The sequence below is a fragment of the Anguilla rostrata genome, chromosome 7 (assembly GCF_018555375.3).
Source record: "Anguilla rostrata isolate EN2019 chromosome 7, ASM1855537v3, whole genome shotgun sequence".
Lineage (NCBI taxonomy): Eukaryota > Metazoa > Chordata > Actinopteri > Anguilliformes > Anguillidae > Anguilla > Anguilla rostrata.
Genome location: NC_057939.1, coordinates 2,690,772 through 2,715,798, shown reverse-complemented (window position 1 = coordinate 2,715,798; position 25,027 = coordinate 2,690,772). Strand labels below are relative to the sequence as shown.

The window sequence follows — 25,027 nt, the reverse complement described above, 5'->3', positions numbered from 1 at the left end:
ATGAGCTACGATCGCGTTCGGCTTGTTTTAACCCTGCACGGCACCAACTGCACATCGAGGGGCAGCCACTGCCAAACAGGAACGCATCCACTTATGATAAAACCATTAGGGCGCTGATCCATGGCTTTCAAGGCGTATGCACTGCATGGTTCTTAATTGCACTGATTCTTAAATGCACTGGTTCTTAAACATACTGGTTCTTAATTGCACTGATTCTTATATGCACTGATTCTTAAATGTACTGATTCTTAAGTGCACTGGTTCTTAAATGCACTGATTCTTAAATGTACTGATTCTTAAATGCACTGATTCTTAAATGCACTGGTTCTTAAATGCTCTGGTTTTTAAATGCACTGGGCTATTGTTCTCTGACAACAGATGGCACATATTATGTTACATGGCACCTACAATGTGTGTTATAAATGTGCACAGGAAATTAATTTATTTCTTTGTGAATCTATGCTACTCTCTCCTTATATATACATACAGACACACAATGTGATAGATATTCTCTCCAATAGAAAAACCAAGTAATCTGACAGGCTTGAACAGACTCAGAAAAAAATGAATGTTGAATTTGCATGAAATCGTGTGGCGACTAAGTCAAAAGAGCATTTCAGGCATCCCAAGGTCAAGGTAAGTGTATCAGTAGCAAGATGCACGACTCAATCTACCCTCAATACCATCAAATGGATAGTTCGTTTTCACTTTTTCTGCGATTTTATTGATATTGCTTCAGTTTTAGTGTATGTTTTCAATTGGCCCAGACAGGTTCAGTGTTTGATGCAGGATATTCTAGATATGCAAAGATCTTTCTGATGACCTGCCCCTTTACAGTGGCTAGTATAAAGAAAATATGGTTTAAAGAAAGAAAATACACTTTAAAACAGCTTCTACAGTGATATTATGCCTCCTGAACTGGCACATACATATGCTACTCACGTACTGCATTCTTCATAAAATTATGTTTAATTTTCATTTGGAACTATTTACTATGTTACACAGAGCCTGAGGGAGCTACTCAAGGAAAGAAGTAACACACATTATAAAAACGGATATTCATGCCCATAATAAGTGAATAAGTGCTATTACTAAGTGAATTCATATGTACAGCAACAAAACAGAAAACAAAAGCATAAGCTAAAACTGGAATAATACTAAACACCCCAGAAAGTGAATCTAAATCCCTAAATCTAGATCAACTGCACTGTGATATTATTCAACACTCATTAAAATGTGTGTTGAATAATATCACAGTGCAGTTGATCTTATAATTTTATAATTTTTTTCATAATTTTCTCGCATTGTCTAATAATGTTATTGTGATGAGACACGGGGAGAACATGCAAACTCCACACAGAAAGGCCCAAAGAGGAGGACTTAATGTTAAAAGGGACACCGTGCTTATGGTGAGCTATGGTGCCGGATCTTCGATGTGACGGGGGGTTGATTTGCATCTGCCTGTCCTGGGGCTTTCGGTCAATGGAAGGTCAATGGAATCATGATCTGCAGCAAGTAGGCAGAGACAGTTTGGCAACAAACCCAGGCTCCCTCTGCCAGGAAGCTGGAACTCAGCCGCAAACCGATCTTTCAGCGGGACAGTGATTGAAGGCAGACCTCAGAACCTTATTGCGGTTTCTGTAATGGCCACGTCCTGCTCCGCACTTGAGCACGATTGACAATCAGCGGTTTGAATTAAAGACGCCCACAAACACAGAGGAGGAAAAAAAAATCTGCGCGCTGTTGATAGAAACTGTGTGGAGGAAAGATTCCCCCACAATATAATCAATATCATAACAGCACAAAAGATGACTCAGTGGTGTTATTCTCCAAAATGATGGTGTTCAAAATAACACTGAACACAGGGGTGGCTTTAATTTTAACACCTATCATTTTTTAAACAAAATAAGTAAAATATTACTGGTTTAAAAAAATGCTTTCTCTCAGCAATGTTTTTTTTGAATGAAAGAAGATAGTTTTCCTTATTCTTGAGCATAAAATATAGCACATCCTCATCAAGGTTACCAATAATTTCAAGGTGACTGTACCTATATACATAGACACACACACACACACACACACCTATACACATTCAAGCCTCAAAAGCACATTGCTGCTGTACCAATGAAATCACATTAAATCACAGAAACTTGTGGGTGTGGGTTTTTATTTCAGCCCAATACAAAGACACCCGATTCTACTTGTCTAAAGATGTCTAAAGCAAAAAAAAAACCTGCACCCACGCCGGCTCTTTTCGAATAAGATCTGACACCCCTACTGTATGCAATCCAACAGAAGTGATGCTCTCGGGTGACTCAGTAAGGACACTCACCCGTCCCCAAAAGCACAGCGTGTGCCTCACGGACAATAGATTACAGGTTTGAGGCTGGATCATTAGCCATCTGTGACAGGAAATATGAAGTTACGGGAAAACAGCTGGCCTTGTTCTGCCAAGGTTAGGGCGAGCTTACAGTCTTTCAAAAGAAACCCTACAATAGCAATGCCTGTGCCATCATACTCCCTGACAAGTGCAGAGTCTGTTATGGTGCAGCCTCTTGCATAAGCGCATATATAACTTGTGTGGCTGGGCTGGCAGGTTTTCCTTCACAATCTTTTTGTTCTCACTGGCCTTGCAGAATTATGGGGATATTATTGCCTCACAAATCATTAAATGATATGAACCAAGTAGAACGAGATTCTCAAATATTTTTTTGCATCTTACAAACAAAATAATTGGTCTACGAATATGTTTTTGCACTCACAAATCTCTCCCAGACAGACAAATGTAGTAAGGCATTTTAATTTCATGACATGGGTTATTTTTTCTGGAAAGACTTCTCAAATTGTGGGGATTTATTTGACAGTAGCTCAATGCGCATTTCATCTGGGAATGTGTGGACTCGCTTTGTGTTTGTTTGTGGATTTTTGAGACCCTTCCTCACAGCAAGATGTGCAAATTTATCCACAAACAGAGTCTACTCCAGCCAATCAGATTTTTAGAGACATCCTTTCGCTAACATCCACATTACTCTGACCAGTCACAGCATGTATGTGTCAACTTGAACCAATCAGTTACATGATTGTTCCACTTTGAACGAATACTGGAGAGCCAAAGGAATTCCTAGACAGTTAAGAAACCAGAAGAGCCCCCCTATTGGCCATCAAGATCAATAGAGACTTACAGAATTTGTGAACCAAATATTTTGCTTGTAAGCTTATATTTTATTTGTGTAAGGTTTCTATTTATTTATTTAATTATTTATTTTAAAAATAACCCCGTAGCGAATTGTGCCCACACTTTTCTGAAAAATAAACAGAAACTGATGTCCTTATATTTTAATTTCAGTCGGATTTTATTCTTTTTATTAATATGTTATTATATTGAAAAATGTGCCCAGGGCTAATCTTTGAAAACAACCCCTTTAAATAATAATTCAGCTTGTATATCTAACAGAGCCTGAAATCAAGCTTAAACTAATACATTAAAAAGTTTTCTGGGTAAAGTTAAGACTTTTTAAATGAAGCCGCAGGTAGTGTGTTTATGTAGGAAAACACCGAACACCAGGCACACACCTGTTCAGTGACCCTTTGAAGAATAATTAATGTTTAGTGGATATAGAAAACACAGTATGAAACTTCAACTTCATTTTTAGATGGCAATGATTATTTATAAAGAAATAGTAATGCATTCTCTGTTTCCATATGTAGGGCTCTGCAAATTAAAAATTACCCTCTTGGCTCTTGATTTTAATTACTCATTTTTAATTTCATTAATTACCAAACATTTTATCACTAATGCAAAGCATTTGTTTTTATTCATTGGTTTCATTATTGGAATAATTAAATTCATTTTCAGTTTCACCACTAATGCAAAAGAAAGGCCATTATCAATGGCTGCTTCAGCATGTTTGCCACTGGTCAGTGTGGCACAGCGTCTATTCAGCTAAGGTTCATGTATATGTAGCCAGTGCTGTCTTTAAAAAGAGCTTATTCAGTTCAAACAGCCTACTGCAAAGCAGCCAGAATAATCTAAATAAACCAGCCAGAGCGAACCAGTCTGAAAAAGATGAAAAAATTCAAAACATAGCGTTGCACATTCCTATCATTACAGCAATGCATGTGCGAAGACACTTTTCGACCTAGCAGGAGGTATGGCATTAAAATAGTCTTCCCTTAAATGTACGCATGTATTACATTATGTGAACATGTACTGGTGTTGCCACTTACATCTCCGTACACAATATTGAATACATTATTCCAAGCATATTTTCATAAATATTCACTAGCAGGATGCATCTGTACATACAGTATGTAACTAGGCTGATGGCTATTTGGCGTGTGGCTGGGGTGGTATATAGGCTAGATAGTCATGTGCTTCCTTTTTTGTCATACACTGTAAGTAATGGCAGTGTGCTCTGCGAGATATCTGCATACAATATTTGCATATATTCACAGGGGTTACGGTCTGCTCTTAGTCAGTGGAGGAGGCGCTTCACGCGTTGCCTTCCGAGGTGACATTCGGAGACAGATGGCTGTGACGTCTTTGCCCCCCCCCCCTTTTTTTTCCCGCTCTCATTTGAATGTGGAGTTGCCAGCCGCGCTCTCCAGGATCCACAGGGCGAGCTCCAGCGCCCCCCCCCCCCCCCCCAGGGGCTGCTCAATCGGGGGGGGGTTTGGGGGGGGGGTTATTAGCAGCTCTGCAGGTCACGCGGGACTGCGAGAGAGCTCACACCAGCCGGAGGATGGGCGCTTCTTCCACTGGCGGCAACTCAATAATTTAACAGTTTTTTATTTATACAGCGCTCTTTCCAGGTAACTGTCACAAAGACACTTTACAGAGAAGCAAGGCAAGAGACAGAGCAAACAGAGCAAGCAGAGCAAACACCAGACCTGAACCCCCAAATAGCAGGTACATACGGTAAAAAAAAACTCCCAGTGGGGAGAAAATCCTCAAAACTCTGGCAAGACAAAAACTACCCAATGGGAAGAAATCTGGGGAGGAACCCGGCTATAGAGGGGGAGTCCATCCTCCACTGGCCAGCCAGGTGTAAAGTAGCTGTAGACTCCTGACCTGCAGGCACAGGGGGGCTATGGAGGGAGGAACGAATGCAGCAGTAACCAAGGTAACCCCGAATGACTTAACCCCGAGTCACCCCGAATGATTAGATGCAGTTCCGTTCCCCCCCCCCCCCCCCACACACACACACATATGACTCACGTGGGCACAGAACTACAGAACACAAACTTGAGAGCGATGAGTGGGGGGGGGGGGGATTCTCAAGAGGCACAAATATCTTGCCTGCAGGACATAACAATTTAACTGCAAAAACGCAGCAGCGTAGCCAGAACACCAAGGCCCCCAGGCAGCCTGGCTTTTCCAGAAAGTACCTGAAAGTCTCTTTATAGTTTCCCCAGTTAGGGGGTCAAAAGCATCATAAACTGCCCCCCAGCAGGGATACCACAGGACCACATGCTCACATCTTCTGTCTGAACTCCTCCCATTCATCTGAATGAGCCAGTCAATAGCAGCATCGTTCCCAGCATCTGAACCTGCTTCTGCTTCCAGCTGTCAGACCTGCTGTATAACCCAGTGCAGTGCAGTCGGATGCTTGGAATGCAGCCAAATGCTTTTCACACTCTAACAAAATATCATTAAAAATCCTTCATCATTTTTAAAATGCAGTCTGTCCACCTTTGTTGGATTTTTAGATTATACACAGAGGTAGGAAGCAGATAAGGTAAGAGCTAGGCTAAGTGGTAAGTGGACAGCATTTATACAATACTTTTTCCAGTAACTACAGCTGTGCAAAGTGCTTAACAATTAATGCCTCTCATTCACCCATTCACACACACACTCACATACCCTCTCATTCACCCATTCACACTCACACACCCTCTCCTTCACCCACTCACACACACACCCTCTCATTCACCCATTCACACACACACACCCTCTCATTCACCCATTCACACACACACACCCTCTCATTCACCCACTCACACACACACTCACACACCCTCTCATTCACCCATTCACACACACACACCCTCTCATTCACCCACTCACACACACACACCCTCTCATTCACCCACTCACACACCATTGGAGAAAGGCAGCCACGCAAGGCGCCAGCCAGCTCGTCAGGAGAAATTAAGGAGGGGTCAGGTGTCCCGCTCAAGAACAATTCAACACTTTTAGCCCAGAGGGCCAGGGATCGAACCGGCAACTCTCCAACAGCCCAAAACGACCGCTCTGGACAAGGGAATATGTTACCATGTTAAAACTTCCCTTGGTTTCGCAACACTGCCTGCTGAGTGTAGGCAGATGTAGAGTCAGTGACATACCGCGGGAGAGGAAACACAGCTACACAACTGAACAACTACATCCCCCACAAGCACCCTGGCCACGGCTGACGCAATGCACTCTTCAGTTGCTTCCGTATCATTTCGTATCTTGATGTAAAAACTGCATGAGAGTGCCTGAGTGCTGGGCGTTAACAGGTTACACCGTGAAAAAAAGCCAGTGCCATTGGTCCAGCGGTGGTAGGCTGAGGGGGACACAGCCCCGGTCACAGGATGTGAGTCATCCCCCAAAATTCCCCCGAGGAACTGTGTGGAAATGTGACATATCTGCATGCAAAACGCGAGAATGTTAACAAAGGCTAAGATGCCACAAAAAAGAATTACTTAAAGTACGCAGTGTACTGCAAATTCTATTAGCAGCCTTGTGTGTGTTTTTATTGTGTTCCTTTGGTTTCAGGTACATTCACAGCAACCTCTAACGCCAGCCATATTTTTGCCTTTTTTTAATGGTTTCTGGGCTTGGGGCTGGGGAGATTTTGGCATCTCTCTCTGTGAGGATGAAGAATCAGCGAGTGGGCCGGCTGTGACATTACCCATCAGCCCTCTAATATTTCGTTCCTGCAGCCAAATCTCAAATTTACGCTGGCGGGTCCATCGCAGGGCCTCAGCCCCTTGGAGCTGCACCGTGTTATTCGACTCGACAACTGTATTTTTCTTTATCTCAAAATTACACCGCTGGCCTGTGCCATCTCAACTGCCAGGGACAGGGAGAGGGAGATCAGAGGGGGGGGGGGAGAGAGAGAGAGAGAGAGAGAGAGGGAGAGAGAGGGAGAGAGAGAGGGAGAGAGAGAGAGAGAGAGAGAGAGCGAGAGAATCCCACATTGCAGTATTGATACTACTTTCTGCAATTTCTGAATTTGATGCCAATGTTCCTACAGATGGAATTCACCTACTATAAATGATTTTGAATTAAAAACAAATCTTATTAACAGAAAAAAAGATCCTTTATCTAACATACTTATCCCTGGTCAGGTTTGCAGTTGGGGCCTGGAGCCTATCCCAGCATGCACTGGGCAAGAAAGAGACAGGCGTACACCCAGGACTGGTCTCCAATCCACTGCAGGCCCCACACGCACCATTCACTCACACACTCATACCTATGGGCAGATTGGACTATCCACTGCCCCACTATGCTGCCCCTAAATATGCTCAATAATATATAAATCATTCAGCAGTCTGCCAAAGTTTGGATACCTCTGCTCAACTGGTCAAGCATGTTTGGATGAAACTTTAAGTGAAAAAAGCATACAAAATAAACAGGACATATTTTGGCTACATTTTTGCTATTTATTTGCTGGAATTTAACAGTTTGAAAAAAATAAAAATAAAAAACTTACTGCCCTTGGGGTCAACTCTTCAATTCTGAGGTCAGCCTAAATTGGCGGTTCTCTGATGCTAAATCCAAGTCTGCTTCCCAGCAAACAAACAGGCTCTGACAGGCAGAGCAGCAGAAGTTTGAAAGTGACCGCTCGGTCCGGAGAAATCGATACGCTGGATTCATTCATCAAGCCCCCGCTTTCTCATTCCCGCGACGCAGACCCTCAGAGGCTCGGTTAACCCCGTACTGCCTGCGCACGCTGCCCATCAGCCTCCCATTGGCCTCGGTCTCTTAGGGCAGCCGCACAGAAATCAAAGACAAATGAATCTGTGAAAAGGTTTCGCCTTTTTTAACCGGGACTTATTCCCCGAATGCCGCACCGACGGCCCTGTGAACCACCGTCCCGCGACCGAGTCTCCAAACCCGGCAGGGAGGAACCTCCTGAGGGCCACCGCACACCCCGGTGGAGACATTTCAGAAACCAGCGGGACAATTTTGGGAAATATAGTAGCATTCCGAATTTGATTGACATATGCAAATTACAGAATTACAGACCAATCGTGCACGCTTAAGCTACCAAAGCTACCAAAATCATGACCCACCAACCCTGATCCAAAGTTCTATCAATATCCCTGCGTAAAGCCCATGAAACCTTCACACGTTGCTATGGCAATTTTACAGACCACAAAAAATGTGTGAAGATCTAAATTGTAGCAGGGAGGAAAACACGTTCATCTGACGCTGATAATATTGTTCAAAACCTGTAACCTGAATCTTTATGTGTGAATACAGGTTCACGTCCGTGCACATGGACTGGGGTGGGCTCGTATGAAATAACAGGGGGACTATGGCTTTGTCTCAGAGGTCTGGCCATTTGTTTCCAGCTTACGACAAACTCTGAGGTCTGGGGACTGAGGTTAATTGGCTCAGAGCTCAGAGGCCTTGGGACGTAGATTCTCCTGCAAAATACAGAGGTCTTGGGACGTGTACCCAACTCAGAAGTGGAAGGCAGAGGCCCAATTATAGAGCACATAACACTGTGCCCAGGACACTGTCACACTACAGAACACACACACACACACCCGCACACACACACACACACACGTGAGTCCTTGATGATTTTATCTGTAATTCCTGCACAGGCTCCTGTTCTTTGTAGCCGCATTGCTATGTTTTACATGATTGATTTTATTTGATAATACTTATTGGAGTAATAATAGAACTTAACCACTTCAGTAATTGTTGTCACTAACACAAGCTAACCCTTCATCTGTAATGATTCAAAATCACCAAATTATAATTTGCTTTTAGCGTTCTTAATTAATAAATGTAATGTTCTCACTTAATTATTTTCAGTATTTGATTTATTATTTTCCATGATTCGTTCACTCAAATTCTTATTCAATAAACTGATTGATTGAATTATTTAAATCCCTGTAATGTCCAATTGTTTAATAAAGTTTGGCTCTCCTGAATAAAGGGGATTCAGGTTATCTTGTTTATACATTTGGCCAATCCTCACTACAGGGGGACGGGCAGATTTATTTTTGGGTTTACCCAGACTCGTTTACACACACTGTCTGTTCTGTTCGGTTCTTTATTTTGGGAAGGGATTTTTTTCTTTCAAGAGCAGGCACGCCTGCGGAGAGAGAGATTTATCTCCTCCTCTTCCAGATAAAAACGTATCTCCATCCCCTGCATTTAAAAGACTATTCACTCCATCAGTCTCTGATAAAAATCTAATGGAATGGAAAAGGTCAACGTGCCGGCTAATGACAGACAGATGCGAGCCCTCCTAATGGTGAATCTGGTCCGAGGCTAATGACGTTCGTCCAATAAATTCAGCCACGCTTTTTTCCGCAAAGCAATTTTCCACATGGGTCAAGGCTCTCAACCAAATGTTTGAAAAGCGTATTTGCAGATTGGAAGTGGGGGGTGGGGGGGTGGGGGGGTGGGGATGGGATGGGGGGGGGGGCAGCTCACTCAGACGGAGAGCTCATGCAGTTTTTCCTCCCTTCACATGGAAATATTTCTCTAGCAGAGAAGTGTTTTTTTTTCTGCTGCTGCTGCTGCTGGACGTGTGGAGCGAATCCACTGAAGTCACAGGGCCAGCCACGGCAGCATTTCCTCCCTCAGAACACAGCTGATTCGCTCGCGGGAGTTCAAAGGTCAGCTCAGGTGACTCTGATTGGACAGAGCCAGCCCCCTGCCTTCCAATTTACCGTGTTAATGAACGGAGCCCTAGTGCCAAATGACCTTCTTCACTGACACGGGGGGGGGGGGGGGGGTCAAGCGGGCAAGCTGACGGGCAGGGTGACGGATGGAGGAGGAGGTGGTGGGGGGGGGGGGTACACTCACTGACCTAACAGACACCTGTCCACCCACAGGCCAGGCCTAATTAATCGATCCACCCCCAGATTTTCTGGAGCAGAGATCTTGACCGGTCAGTTGGAGCCAACACGGCTGCCAGATGTCAGACTGGTTCTAGGGGCAGGACTCCTGGGAAAACTGGCTGCTACTTCCTCTCCATCACATCACAGTGTGATTTACCTCCCTATTCTGCTCTAATTCCAAGTTCACATTTCACTTTTTAAGACCTTATAAGTATATCACCAAGCCCATAAATATAAGACTGATCTAAACACATCCAGCTTCAGAATTTTACCTACAGAATCAGAGATTTGCTTTGTATTACACAGATGTACACCTGAACATTTTTTTAAAAAACAAATGTGTTGCACATTCTTGCATCATTCTTAATGAAGTGTCTGGTAGAGCCCTATAATTCTAGGCTCTGGCTTTCCCCTGTTGGGATTTGGTGCTGCATTGACATGATTATTTTCCTTTCTGCCATTGTATGGGGGTATCTCTCTGCCTGTTACAATATTCAGAAGATTAATATTTTATCTGTACACCACACATGGGAATCAATAAGGTCAATATGACTACTGTCCTGTCCATGTGTGGTGCACAGATATCATATTAATCTTCTGAATATTTAGCTGTATGACTGCGACTGTATGAAACTTGTTTCTGAGCTAACTCTCACAGTGTCTGCTCGTATCACTTTCACTCATATCACTAAAATCACCTCATTTTTTCTGCTCATATGCACTTTAAGCACGTTTTTACGTCAATGATTTACAGCCCCGTTACTGCAGTCATTTTGAAGTGTCTGCTATATGAATAAATGATAAAAACCACCAAAATTCATGATAATAATAATAATAATAATAATAAGAGCACTTGGAGGAGTGTGTTTAGCTGGTGATGAGGGTGATGCTAGAACTACATGCTGACCCCACCACCATCATCTGCTATGCAGGGTAACTGTGGAGTCATGAACACCTGTCGCTCTATTCTCATTGCTGGGTCATTTTAGCGCCTGTTACACACCGAGAAGCCTTCTTTCCCCGCTGAAAATTCCCGTTTAAACCTAAACCGGTCCAGCCGGTTTACCAGTTTGACCACCAGCTTGCTCTAGCAGCTTTAACCAGCTTTAACCAGCTTTAACTGGCTTTGACCAGATCGGGACCAGCTCTGACCAGCCCCAGACCAGCTATGACCAGAACATTTGAAAACAAACCCAGTTTAAACCACCTTATAATCCCAGCTGGTTTTACGCAGAGTTCTCCCGGAGCCTGTGTAGGTCAAGCTGTGTCAGCCCCGGTGACACAGTTCGGCCAACAAACCTCTCAGCCTTTCCGGTTGAGTTAAAACGTCTTATTTAAGGTGCCATTTTGCATCGGCTTGGTGAGGTTAATGACAGGGAACTGAGGTGGGAATGCGTCATGTTGATGTATTAGTGTTGCAGGATTGCAGGAGGTGAGCTGCTCGCTGTGAATGAGCAGGAGCTCGGTTATCAATTATCGAAATTGCTTGGGAGGGAAGCAATCATCCAGGGAGCGACCTAATTTGTCCCCCCAGACTCTCCAGAGATATGGGAGGGCTGGATTTTATCCTCACCTGTTCCAATGATCAGCATGGACCACAAGTATCACCCCTCTCTCTTTCTCTCTCTCCCTCTCTCTCTTTCTCTCTTTCTTTCTCCCTCTTTCTCTTTCTTTGTCTGTCTCTGACTTGCTGCCGCACAGTCTGTCAGAAAGTCGCTGTGATTTTTACGAGGCCGCCCCTAAACGAAGGGTCAGCAGCGCTGGAATCCCTGGGGTTGACCTCAGCAGGTTTGAGGAGGGTTGACTCAGTCCCACAGAGCCGCAGAAGGCATTCAGACGACACAGCTGACACGGTTACCTCTCTTTCGCTGACCGAACCGCATTAAACTTTCAGCAGTACAACCAGTGACCTGCATAATTTAATGAGCGGGGTTTACGGGCTCAGCGATGACTGCTCTGTCGATTACCTCACCTGGGGACCCCGATCGGCAGCCAAATAACTGATGACTCAGCACTCTCTGTCCTGTACGGAGTTCAAATTCCCCTGGTGCAGCCTCTTTGTAGAGCTGAGGGGGGGGGGGGGGGGGGGGCATGCGTAACCGATTGTCCTTCTTTCACTAATTCTCTTATCATAAATTCAATTAAGTGCAATCTGGAAATCAATAGAGCGGACAGGAGACAGGGAGAGCTGCAGATTCTCACCTAATGAAGACGCTACGGGGCTGCTGTTTAGGCCTCAGGACAGATCCCCAAGGTCACCCCCGGGAGCGTGTAGCTTGAGCCTGCGCTACACGGGCTGTGTGTCACTGCACATACTCCTGTGCTACACAGGCTGTGTCACTGCACATGCTCCTGTGCTACAGGGGCTGGGTGTCACTGCACATGCTCCTGTGCTACAGGGGCTGGGTGTCACTGCACATGCTCCTGTGCTACAGGGGCTGCGTGTCACTGCACATGCTCCTGTGCTACACGGGCTGTGTCACTGCACATGCTCCTGTGCTACACGGGCTGCGTGTCACTGCACATGCTCCTGTGCTACATGGGCTGGGTGTCACTGCACATGCTCCTGTGCTACAGGGGCTGCGTGTCACTGCACATGCTCCTGTGCTACATGGGCTGGGTGTCACTGCACATGCTCCTGTGCTACACATGTCCTGTGCTACATGGGCTGGGTGTCACTGCACATGCTCCTGTGCTACATGGGCTGGGTGTCACTGCACATGCTCCTGTGCTACATGGGCTGGGTGTCACTGCACATGCTCCTGTGCTACAGGGGCTGTGTGTCACTGCACATGCTCCTGTGCTACAGGGGCTCCTGTGCTACACATGCTCCTGTGCTACAGGGGCTGCGTGTCACTGCACATGCTCCTGTGCTACAGGGGCTGCGTGTCACTGCACATGCTCCTGTGCTACACGGGCTGCATGTCACTGCACATGCTCCTGTGCTACATTTTTGAACGGGCATCGTCTGTTCTCTGTGAAAATGAAAATGATAGTGCGTGTGGGTTTTCCGCCCACTCAAATTAGCTGAGGACGCTTCTGTGATGATGTGTTTACAACAACAACAACAACAACAAAACAAGGGTGGAATAGCAAGAGGCATAGATCTCAACGAGGAGGAAGAGTGTGGGCAGGAGGGAGGTGGAAGGGTTTGCACAGGCCAGGGAGATACAGGGTGGTGCATTCGATTGACAACCCCCACCGTGGTACTGACTGAAAAACGTTGTTAGATGACTCGGTTACCTGGGTGACACACAGGTTGTGTAAGACACAGCTTGCACACTACTGGGGCGCATGCTTCACACACAGCACGGCACTGCAAAGCCAGTTAAACAGGTTTTCATCCTGCGTTACCTCACATGCCCCAAGCTGGCATAAAAAAAAAAACTGTATGATCATACAAGTACAAGTAAAACCTAATTTCTGTTATTTTATTTTACTATGAGTGTGACCGGAACTCACATCTCAAACTTCTATGGCACATGCGAGCATTCAACTGATATGAATGAAAAAATGGAAAGAAAGAATGAGTTTAAAAAGGCGGTGTTGCTGGCAGGTAATGAGCTTACTGGACAGGGCGTGTCCCTCTTTACTCATTGTGAGAGATTGCTTGCTTTTCCTGCGCATTAATTTACTGCTGGCACAGTGTTTCTAAGTCCAGTGAGTATAGTACGTTCCTCTTATCATCAGTATCTGTTATGAGATAATATATCCAAGACTATGAGAAAGGTCATTGTAAACAAATTACAGCAATTAAAGAGAGCTTTAGTTTATTATTGAAAAAATGTCTCCACACTCTGAACCTTATCAAGCTGAACAAAAAGGGAAAAAGAAAAAAAGACTGCTTCCCTGGTAAATAAATAAATAAATAATAAAAAGGCAAGTAATAATGATGTTATTAATATGATGCTAAGCTGCCACTAACTTCACTTCACTAAAGATGTTATATTACTCACACTTTGCTTAAGAGTGCTGACTGTAATGAAAAAAAAGCCCAGTCGTCCAGTCTATTTACGGTGCCATTTACGTAACTGTGGGTGAGCACTTCAAGATCACTGTAAGAGTGGATTTTTAAAATGGAACCCCATAGAATATTGACAGAATGCACCAAACTCACACCAGGGTTTGTATCTCAGTCATTTACTTTCACAACCTTTGTGTTTTTCCACCCACAGAGCAAGTTTGAAAAATAAAACAGTGGGCTTCACTTCAGGCGAAGGCTTGTTTCCAACCGCCCAGAAGCTTTCCAACGTTCCAAATTCCGGCCTGGCTCTGCACTACACTTCCCCATCACTCCCTCTGTCAGAACCCATTTCTCCTGCTACTGTTCTACAACACTGCTGATAAAACACATCCCAAAACATCTTTACACGCATTCAGCTTCATTTTTAATAAACTTATCGTCTCCCCGTGTCACAGTAGTGTAAGCTTAGTAAACACACTTCTGAACAGTGGTGGTAGCACATCTCTAGTATGGCTCATTCCAGTAGTGCCCTCTCCTCTACTTTACCTTCTCCTGACGGCTGTTTCAGCCTTCAGACAGTTCCACCCTTGGCTTTTCTCTTAAATTCTCAAAGCTCATTGGTCTGTTCCCGCTGGCCACCTTCAGTTAGCCACAGCATTAGCGTCAAGCTCACACTTCTCTCCCCATCCTCCAGCTGAGCCATACAACACCAGAAATGATTTTCTCTACATTATTCAAGAGCTCACTTATGGGAACTCACATTTTACGGCGGAAATTATTTTTATTCAAGCCATCTTAACCCCTTAGCGCAGATGCCAAATCTGCCCAATCCTTGCCCATTTAGGGGGTACCTTATTTAAAGCTTTATAACTCCAGTTGGGAGCATCACGGAGACTTGTCTTTAAAAAAGATGTGAAAAATGAAGCAGGACATTTGTACCATTTACAATGCTAACTTTGATTAGTTTATACTCATAATTTAGGAAGAAATAAAGTGTCACAAATGCAATTGTCGAGGCTCGTTAGTTCATTTCACCTGGTTTCATTTTAGTTTCATCAAGCTGCCAAAAAACAATAAAAATAAACTAAACTAAAATAAATAACAAAACTCACACCTGCTTAAGCCGACATCCAGAACGCCGCACAGCAAAGCCTTGACTGCACGCCTCGGGGAAAAAAAAAAAAAAAGAACCAAAGGTGCTGCACAGAATATATATTGACTTATTTCACGGGGAAGAATCCGTTTCATAATTTATAAGGACAGCAGAACGAAGAGGCAGCGCCATCCCGCCATCCCGCCACCCCGCCACCCCGCCACCCCGCCATCTCGCCATCCCGCCACCCCAGCGGGGCTGAAAGCGCTCTTCCAGTCCCGGGGACCGCCGGGGAACACAGGGAGGCGGGCGACAGGGAGCAGCAGAAAAATCCCCGAGAGAACGAGAGGAAGAGTGTGAACGCACGAGAGACTCCTGATCGCGAGCCGCTGCCCCCTTCCCCTCCCGGGATGGGGTGCATCTGAGGGGCAGGAGCGGCCACTCAACCAAGCTCAATTTCACTCAGGCTCCCCAAAGACTGACACAAAAAAGAAAAAGTATAAATCCATAATAATAAAAATCAATAATACACATTAGCATATAACCAGTGACCTGCCTTGTATCTTTGACGAATGTTAAGCCGATAGTTTGAAACTCCCCTTGTTCTTGTTGAGTCACAGCTCACACATTGTGGAGCCTGAGGAGCAAACTTTTTTGTCCCCAGAGCAAAATTTCCTAAAATTATGAAAAATGGCTGCGTAAACCATAACTGGGTCCTCCACTGACCCCCAGGTCTGAGCAGGCGGGCAGCGCGGGCACGAATCACAGACTACGCTGACACCAAAACTTTCACAGACACCCAACAGGCACAGGCCTGCATGAGGAAAAGGCCGCGTTGCCAGGGGGACGGCTCACCACCCACCCGCCATGCGCCGCTCGGAAAACAGAGCCCCAAATGTCACAAGTCCAAAGAGAGCACAATCATAATCATAACCATTCATAATCATACTCACTCTCACAATACTCACAGGAGGAGCAAGGAGGACACTGTGGAAATAGTGGGCGACAGTGTAGTATAATGGCTCAGGAGTTGGTCTTATAACCTAAAGGTTGCAGGTTTGATTCCCCAGTAGGGCACTGCCGTTGGACCCTTGAGCAAGGTACTGAACCTGCATTGCTCCAGTATGTATCCAGCTATATAATTGGATACAATGTAAGTCGCTCTGGATAAGAGCTTCTGCTAAATGCCTGTAATGTAATCTTAACGCTGTGAGCACATAAACCAGACAAAAATGATCGCTTCAGTATAAAAAAAGAACAAGCAGTGGTGCCTCGTGGGAAATGCTGTGCCAAAGTAATTTTGACATATTTCCCCAGGCAGGTTTTTCTCTTCAGCTCTCAAAAGACACAGCAATATTGTATCTGTCAATTTTGATTACTATCAAAAACGTTATCGAGCGTTATCAGATTTGGAAAAATGGCTAACTTGTTTTGTTCCTTAGCGTTCTTCATTAGATTTTCACATAACTTTGGACATGGCTTGGCTGTGCTCAGATTTCTCTGTGCATATTGGCAATATTCCCGTATATAACAGTATGGCAGTATTGCCTTGGGTCTCAGCCCCTGGGGAAACTTGCTTTCTGTGTGTCTGGCCGTTTTCTGGCATTCCAGTTTTGTGCCTCGTCGGTGACCCTGCTGATCAGCCTGAGTTCACTTGTGTTTCCAGTAAATCACAGGGTCACTAAAAACCCTCACAGCCTGCTCAAGCCAACATTCTCTATCAGCCGTTATCAACAAACTCCTCCATGTGCTTTTATTTCAAGAGGAACACACAACCAGATAACCGTCTCTTCCACTTCCAGGAAACCGGCACAGGCAGAGGTTCTCTCAAAATGGCCGCACACCTCTCCCATGCGGGCCCACTTCATCTGAAACGCTGTCAAAACCAGGCTGACGACCCCAGGCAGATTTGAGGAGGCCCCTGACCCCGGGACCAGTAAGGCACTGTAAAGCATAACTCATCTGCAGTAACACTGGCCACACAGATCAAGTGTTCACTGTACCCGTACCTTATTGAACCTGTGTTTTGTAGTTGTCCAATGACCATGATATGCACTTTCCTACGTCGCTTTGGATAAAAGCGTCCGCTAAATAAATGTAATGTAATGTACTGTAAATGTGTGCCAGCTGCTTGCTGTGGCCGCTGGTTCCCTGGCCTAGCCCAACCACAGGCAATGTGGCTGCAAAACGCCATCACGGCCTCACTTTTCACATCGTTTGCTTTATCAGCCTCACATTACGGCACATTTTCTGTGTCCGGGTGCGTTAAAACATTTCATCGACCTCGGCAGATGGTTTTATGAGACAGAGCTAGGTATTTACGGTCGCCAAATATAGCTTTCATAAATCAGAAACTGCTGACAAGATTTCATACACTCAGGCATGTGCACTAGAGCAGTTCAGACAGTCTTGGTTTAACATGCTGCCAAAACACAATATTTACATTCCCTTTCATACTCTTTCTCATTATACTCAAGGTTTTACAGTTATTGGACATATTTCATCTTTTTTTAAAATTTTTATCACAGCACAGCTCAAAGCGAGCCATTATCCAATCTGAAAGACGTTTGATTGCCCAAGATCTGAACTGAGAAGCAGTCTATTTTGGCTCATTTGAGTTGAGTTCACTGCAGTGTTTTATTTTTTATTTTTATGCCATTGCCTACGGACTGGCCAATCATACGCAAGCCAGTGCAGGACAGAAGGGGGGATGTCGGGGGGTGGGGGGGGGGCAATCCAATTATTGGCGGAGAGACGGATGTCTTGTAAACGCCAGAACAGTGACCCGCGCGGTCTCCGCACACGCAGAGCCTTTAATTAAAAACATCTCACATCGGCATAAATCAGCATAAAGCACGTCTGAAACGGGCCACGTGCTTCTCCGCCCCCCCGAAAATATAACCACAGCACACCAGCGAGCGGCTCTGCTTTCCCTCGGTCCACATCACCCCCTCCCTCTACAGGCCTACAGAAAAAAGGCTCTTTTTAAATGCACAACATAAAGATGTTCTCACAATGGTCATGTGACACTTACACACCTCGACAACTACTGCAGCTCCACTGCACTGGTGCAAGACTGGCGAAGACGGGGTCGATGCCACTGTTCGTGGTTAAATTCACGCGTTTGCACGTATATAGGTGCAAACATTGCAGAGGTGATAACCTTAGACATCAGCGTGTTTTAAAAACATAAAAAACCATTGTGTTGGCTGTGTGAAAGGCATTTTCCGTTTGGTCTTGCACACACAGATTTGAGGATTTTGCTTGCAGGGAAGCCAGTGGCTTCTGTTGGGGCAATGGAGCGGTGTTCTACAATAACACTGATATGGTGTATCTGCATTTCGAATCTCTCATTCACTTTTGTTTGGACAAAATAAACAAACAGCCAGCAGTCCTGTTCTCTCTGACCACCCTGGCATTTCTGTCAGGCTAAATATTTTGTCTTATACTCGCGTAAGCATAAAACTGAATAAAACATAAAATATTAAAAACATAAGCATAAAACTGAAATCCTACTCCACTCGACGAAAGAAAACTGCCTTTGTGCACCCTTCCCTGTGTTTTCTGGAGATTGGTCTTCTTCGGTGCCAGAACTGTAGATGAGTATGAATCCGGAGTGCTGGCAAATGTCTGCCTTATTTAACATTAGCTATGCTCAGGTACAGCTAGTATTTCACAAAGCAGGATTACTGAGTTAGCTGGATAACTGCGCTGAGCAAAACCCAGAACCCTCCCAAAAATCTACCTACATCTTGTTCGCTCAGCGTACAGCTCAGGGAAGAAAATATGGTGCCTCTCCCACAATAAACAGTTCAGTGCTTGTTTTAGTCCAGTTTTAGTCCTCCTTTGACTATTGATCTAAAAACATGTTAAGCTGCTAGATGTTCAGAGAAATGTATGGATTTGCAGAGGTGAAAAGTCCAGAGGTCAGAAAGTAAAAGTCCTGCCATCCATGTGTTTCTTCTACCCATAAACTCAGCTGATTTCACTAATCAATTCTGCCTCCTGGCTGAAGAACTGCGCTAATTAGCAAATCCAGGCGGGTGGAACAAAATACCGGGGAGGACTTTTACTTTCCAGGCCTGGATTTTCCACCTCTGACCATTTGCTCAGAGTCCAAAGCCCTGTGGTCCAGGGACTAGAGATGAAAATTAGCCTCCCTGGCTAACTCTGGCACATTCACATGGATGTTATTAACGTGCTGCGTCCCTGTCAAACACAATCATGAACAAGTTGATCTCAGTTACCTTATCTTTTGTTCTTGGGTTTGAAGTGATGGTGTCTGTGTGAACATACAAATCACATTGTTTGGGTTTCCAGGACCACGGTTAATTAAAGGTCATTGACAGTGTAAGACAGGATGAGGAATGCAAATCTCTATCGGACGTGGCGGAACGCACGTAGGACAGAACGCAATGACTCGTCCGTGTAAGTCAGTGAAACAGCGCTGCCCCTCTCTGCATCGCAGGGCCACACAGGACTTCAGTGCCTCCTCGCATCGCAAGCAGCCGGCTTCTGAAAGCGACCACTGTGCCCAGGCGTCCGCCGTTAAAGAAAGCATCGACTCTGAAACCCCGTCCTTGTTGAGCTTAACAAGTGGACAGTCTTCTTCGCTGGGCTGAATGGAGGCTGGTATTTCTCGCAGTTTGACCTGGGAGAAAATTCTACTTTCCATGTAAACATGGACAGTGGGCTACATAAAAATTAATTCTGGCTTCTGTGAGATAAACATTCATTTCTGTTTATTTCTCCTGTCTGTGCTCAGATCCTCATTCTTACATCCTTCGTCTCTTCCTTATAAAAGTCATTAGCCTTAGACAACAGGCACGATGAGCTTTACACACAGGCGTGTGGAGTGAACACACAGTTTGTGAAGTCAATGATAGCTTCCTCAGTGCATGCGATTAACAGGTCAGACGTTGGGCCTGAGACCAAAGCAGGCATTTCACTCAAGGCCCATTTAAAACCAGTAAATGCTTAATCTTCCAGTGAAACTGAAGTACAGTAAACACAGGACATGGCTGCCAACTCCGAGCTGTGAGTCTTAAGGTAGTGACGGGTGAACCAATCAAAATGATGCAGACAGGCAAGACCGTGACTCAGTCCACAGGGCAGCCCACTCTGTTACGCACAAACGAATCCCCGAGCGGCCCTGCGTGGGATTCGATTTCTGGCTGTGAAACTTTCTGTATTTTTATCCCAGCTCTCTCTATCTCTTCCCTGCCTGAAAGAATGTGGAAAAATACAGTTAGGGGGCTGGGATTAGGAGCTGAGGGAATGACCTGGATTCAATAATCATTTTTCCCTTTTCTTTTTTTATTTTGACTTTGAAATTGAAAAAATTGAGCCATTCATTTTGGTCACTGTTGAACACGCCGAATTGCATTGAAGAACAAAAAAAAAAAAAAAAAAAGAACATTTGCTTTTAATTGTTAACCAATGACAATTGCAAAAATTGACTGTACGGTATAAATGCCCCAAACTACATTATACAGGTACACGCACTTATGACTTTTTCCGTGAAGTATCAGAACAGACTATAAACTGGATTTGCGGTCTGCAGGTTTCAGCCAGTTCATTATTTCATTTATATTCTGGACTAAATCTGTTCCATGTGTGTATCTGTGCAGAATATGAAGGGCCCTGTGTAGGCCTACAGCTGCTCCTAACACACCGATACAGAGAACCCCTCCCGCTGCTCAGGGGCACCGCTCAAAACGAGCCCCTGAGATTCGGACTTAACGGCTCCTGTAACAAAACGGCTAATCCCAGACACCGCCCAGAGATCAGAGAAATATCCGCACGCGGGCACATCAAAGCTCGCGGCTCGGAGCTTCCATTTTCCCTCTGCTTCTCTCTCTTTAGCCACCGGCTGACCCACTACGGCTGGGATGTGCACACAGTTATTTTCTGTGTACTGCCAAGTTCGGTACTGTGTACTGTGCACTGCATCCTGCACACTAAAGCAAGGATCCTTCACACTAAAGCAAACCAGGATCCTTCACACGAAAGCAAGCTAGGATCCTTCACACTAAAGCAAGCCAGGATCCTTCACACTAAAGCAAGCCAGGATCCTTCACATTAAAGCAAGTCTGGATCCTTCACACTAAAGCAAGCCAGGATCCTTCACACTAAAGCAAGCCAGGATCCTTCACATTAAAGCAAGTCTGGATCCTTCACACTAAAGCAAGCCTGGATCCTTCACACTAAAGCAAGTCTGTATCCTTCACACTAAAGCAAGCCTGGGTCCTTCACACTAAAGCAAGCCAGGATCCTTCACACTAAAGCAAGCCAGGATCCTTCGCACGAAAGCAAGCCTGGATCCTTCACACTAATGCAAGCCAGGATCCTTCACACGAAAGCAAGCCTGGGTCCTTCACACTAAAGCAAGCCAGGATCCTTCCCACAGAAGGTATACTGCATTTTTTATCATTTCCTCCCAAGCACCAGAGCACTCTGAGTTTTATCTGTTTCTAAATTTAACCCGCAGCATGATCTGAATGCAGTGTCCAGCCATGTCTGCATTCCTACAGCCAGTGAATCTGTATCTTATCCGGAAGGCCATGCATTTAGATAGTGAGGTTTTTTAAAAACTATTTTACAGTAATGTTGAAACATTGTACACATAGATTTTTTGAAAGCACACAGTTAAACAGCCACAGCCAAGAGGTGGACCATATGGTCAGGATCTCTTTCCATAAAAAAAAGCAAAGCATGAACACATGGAAATGTTCACTGCTTGTAAAATTCCTTATTGACTAATGTCCCCATAGAAACAAGATTCCAGCCTGATTCTGAAATGTTAAAAAAAGGTTCCCGAATGAAAACTGGACGTGTTCCATTAAAGGAGTCCTTTCCACCCCACAGTGAGGTTCAGTTCTGGGACGGGTGCCCTCTACGTGTCCCCCCACCATGTTTAATTCCTACCTCCGGAGGGAGACGAGGTCCCATGAGAGGAGCATAATTCCATATTAGTTTAACCGCAAGACTGCGTTCTCCACGCAGAGTCAGGCTACTGTACAGACTGAAGCGCCCGCTCGGCCCACTGCAGCAGAAAAGCTTTGCCACGAGACAGGCGCCTCTCTTGCTGTGCATGTAAATTAATTTGCTTGTTGGCCTAATAGACCTCCCTCAGGGCTGGGGCTGGTGGGGGCGGGGAGCACAGTGGAGTCTGGTTACCCATCTCTCTCCTCTTTTCTCCTCCCCCCCCCTCCCCCTTTCTGTTTCTCCCTGAGAGGGGATGGTCCCTGCTTGCCTGTGTTCCTCACGACCACCCCACGCCTCCAGGGGTGGATGCCCCGCCCATGACACACACGTTCACACAGGTATGGTGCAATACCCTCACTGGCCACTGGGAGGGAGCAAAGCTCACAGGCCAGGGGTCATGTCCTTGAATCCTTAACCATTTGAAGGGTAAGTTTTCTTGGAATGTTTTTTTTCCCAAAATGTGCTGTAGAACTCCACTGCTTTCAATTACCAGTAGTGACTCTTGCATCAGCATTAGAATGTTCAGATAAGAACATTCTAACCACATTACTGTGACCTCACACCTTAAAGGGTTGACATGAAAACTGACAGAATAGTAGTAGCTAGATAGTAATAGTAGATTTCCAGGAACACGGTTGGGCAGCCCTGCTCTGGCTGTTGAATGAGGTGTGCTTTGTTAGGGTTGGAGTGAAAACCTACGGGATGGTAGATCTCCAGGAACAGGGTTCCCAATATGCTACATTAACATTACTTGCGTTTTTGTATATTTTTCAGTACCTTTTCTCTCCTGTGCATGTAGGCAGTGTGAGCACAGGGGTCTGATTGTATTGCCTCTTGCTTTGATGATGTACGTGATCTCGAAAAGACTGAATAAACTGTATTGGAATGCTGTTATCTGCTGTGTGCTTTCATCTGAACTGTATGATGCAAAACACTTTCCTAATGGATTAACAAATGGATGAATCAGTCAATCAATCAGTGCGTGCACTTTCATTCTGAAAAAGAGATGCTTGATGTGCTCAGCAAATAAAGTTTTTGAGCTCAGCAGCAATAATCCTAATTTGATAGTAATAATACAGAAAGAGAGAGAGAAAAAATGGCCAGTTGATTGGTTCTGAGTTGGAGGCTGCAGTTTTTCACATTTTCATTTATTTTTCATTGTTATTATGCAATATAATGTTCTATTTTTATGTGTGGTTTGTTCTGAATGGTTCCGTCTATGCACCGTGTTCAGTGTGCAATTAATTTCAACAAAAATTACCTGCCTTCAATGTTCATGTGTAATAATGTTTTTGCATTTATTTAAATGGTTTTCATAAGAAATATAGAGTAAAATAATGTTATTTGGAAGGTTTAGTAAGATTGCATCGAACAATTATATACAGTACAGCGCACAAACACCTATCATCGGTCAAACTATCGCTAACTTTGCCTTATTTTCAAAAACCGGAAATGCTAGCTACAGTATGAAGAGCCGTTTGGGAGCCGAAAGAGCCGTCTCCTATCGGTGAGCTGAGCCAAATGATCCGACTCGATGAAAGGACCCGGAATGCCCGTCACTATTTCCAGTGAAAATTTCTAGGAAACCGTGTGGCGCAGTCTGTGGGGCGGTTCACGTGCGACCCTCTACCGCGGTTAGATTCCCCGCCATAACATTTTCAGTTGTGCTGTAGTCTGCTGTAATTCCATTTCTATCAACAGCCCTCTGTGCTTTACTCTTGACTGAATGAAGTGGAAAAATAGCACACATAACGAGGGCGGTTCTCCGCTCAACACGTTTTCATTCCATATTTAAAGTATCAGCAACTGCCCGAAAAGTCAGGACTCAAATTCCAATTTTCCTCCGCATTTCATTTTTACTATATCTACCCCAGCTTATGAAGAGCTGAACAGCCGCAAAACTATTGCACAGCGCTGTTTTGATGTAGCTGCCAAGCAATGCAACAACCCCCTCGCTACTTACCTTTCCGAATGAGGTCTTCGATATCCTGGTCGAATCCCAGTCGATGGCACGTGCTCCACAGCCCCATGTTGGTGGAGTTATACCGTCTGCTGCACTCATCCGCCGTGCTCATGGCGAACAGCTGCCGCTGATTCCGGGCGAGCGGCAGCTTCTCCTCCCAGCGGTCCAGCCTAGACGTCCTCGCGCGCAACGGGAGGCTGTTGTTGGGGATGTAAATGAAGCCCGGGTCGTTCCTGCGGCTGCTGAAGCTCCTGCACCGCTCCCTGTACCGCCGGGCGTCCGTCTCGTACCAGTGGTCCGAGCAGATAGCTACGGCTAACATCCCAAGGGCGCAGAGCGATAGCAAGAGGCCGGCGTACAGCAGCAGTCTCCCGGCAGCCATGCTAGCGTCTCTCAGACCCGCATCAGCACCTCAACTATCGCGGACAGCTCCTCGACGTGAATCCGCGTCGAATCATTCCGTTTCCGTTACGTTGCGGAGCTGTAACGCCATTGTAGCGCGATCCCGTTAACATGTGCGCAAAGTTAACGTCGGTTACGACCACAAATTCCAGCGTTCGAAGGCTGGAATGGGGTCTTGTGGCTTTGTGCGCGTGTGCGTGCGTGTGTGTGTGTGTGTGCGTGCGTGTGTGTCAGAGAGACAGAGAGAGAGCGAGCGAGGGAGAGAGAGAGAGAGTTGCAGCAGCTGTGCAGATGCTCGCTGAGTGGAAAGATGCTTATCTCATTCTTCGCTCCACAGCCTTCCCTTGCCATTCGTCGGAATCTACAGAGACAAGGAAAGCCAGTCACGAGGAGGCTTTTAAATCGCTCAGAATCTGAAACGAAAAGAAAAAAAAAAGATTGTGCACGTTTAACACACGCTAAACAAAACAGTTGAGCCAGCAAGGACAAGTCCACGCGCCTGTGCCTACAGTATGTGCAAAAATCGTTTTTGTTTTGCTGGTTC

At 45.2% G+C, this 25,027-nt stretch overlaps 1 protein-coding gene across 1 annotated transcript in view; it reads right to left on the bottom strand.

The window, feature by feature from the left end:
- Positions 1-24,816, bottom strand: part of LOC135258773 (transmembrane protein 178B-like) — a 61,854-nt gene extending 37,038 nt beyond the window's left edge. The window contains exon 1 of the mRNA XM_064342333.1: positions 24,082-24,816. Coding sequence (XP_064198403.1) covers positions 24,082-24,463 — 382 coding nt within the window. The 5' untranslated portion in view covers positions 24,464-24,816. The remainder of the gene's footprint in view (positions 1-24,081) is intronic.
- Between the last annotated feature and the right edge of the window lie 211 nt (positions 24,817-25,027).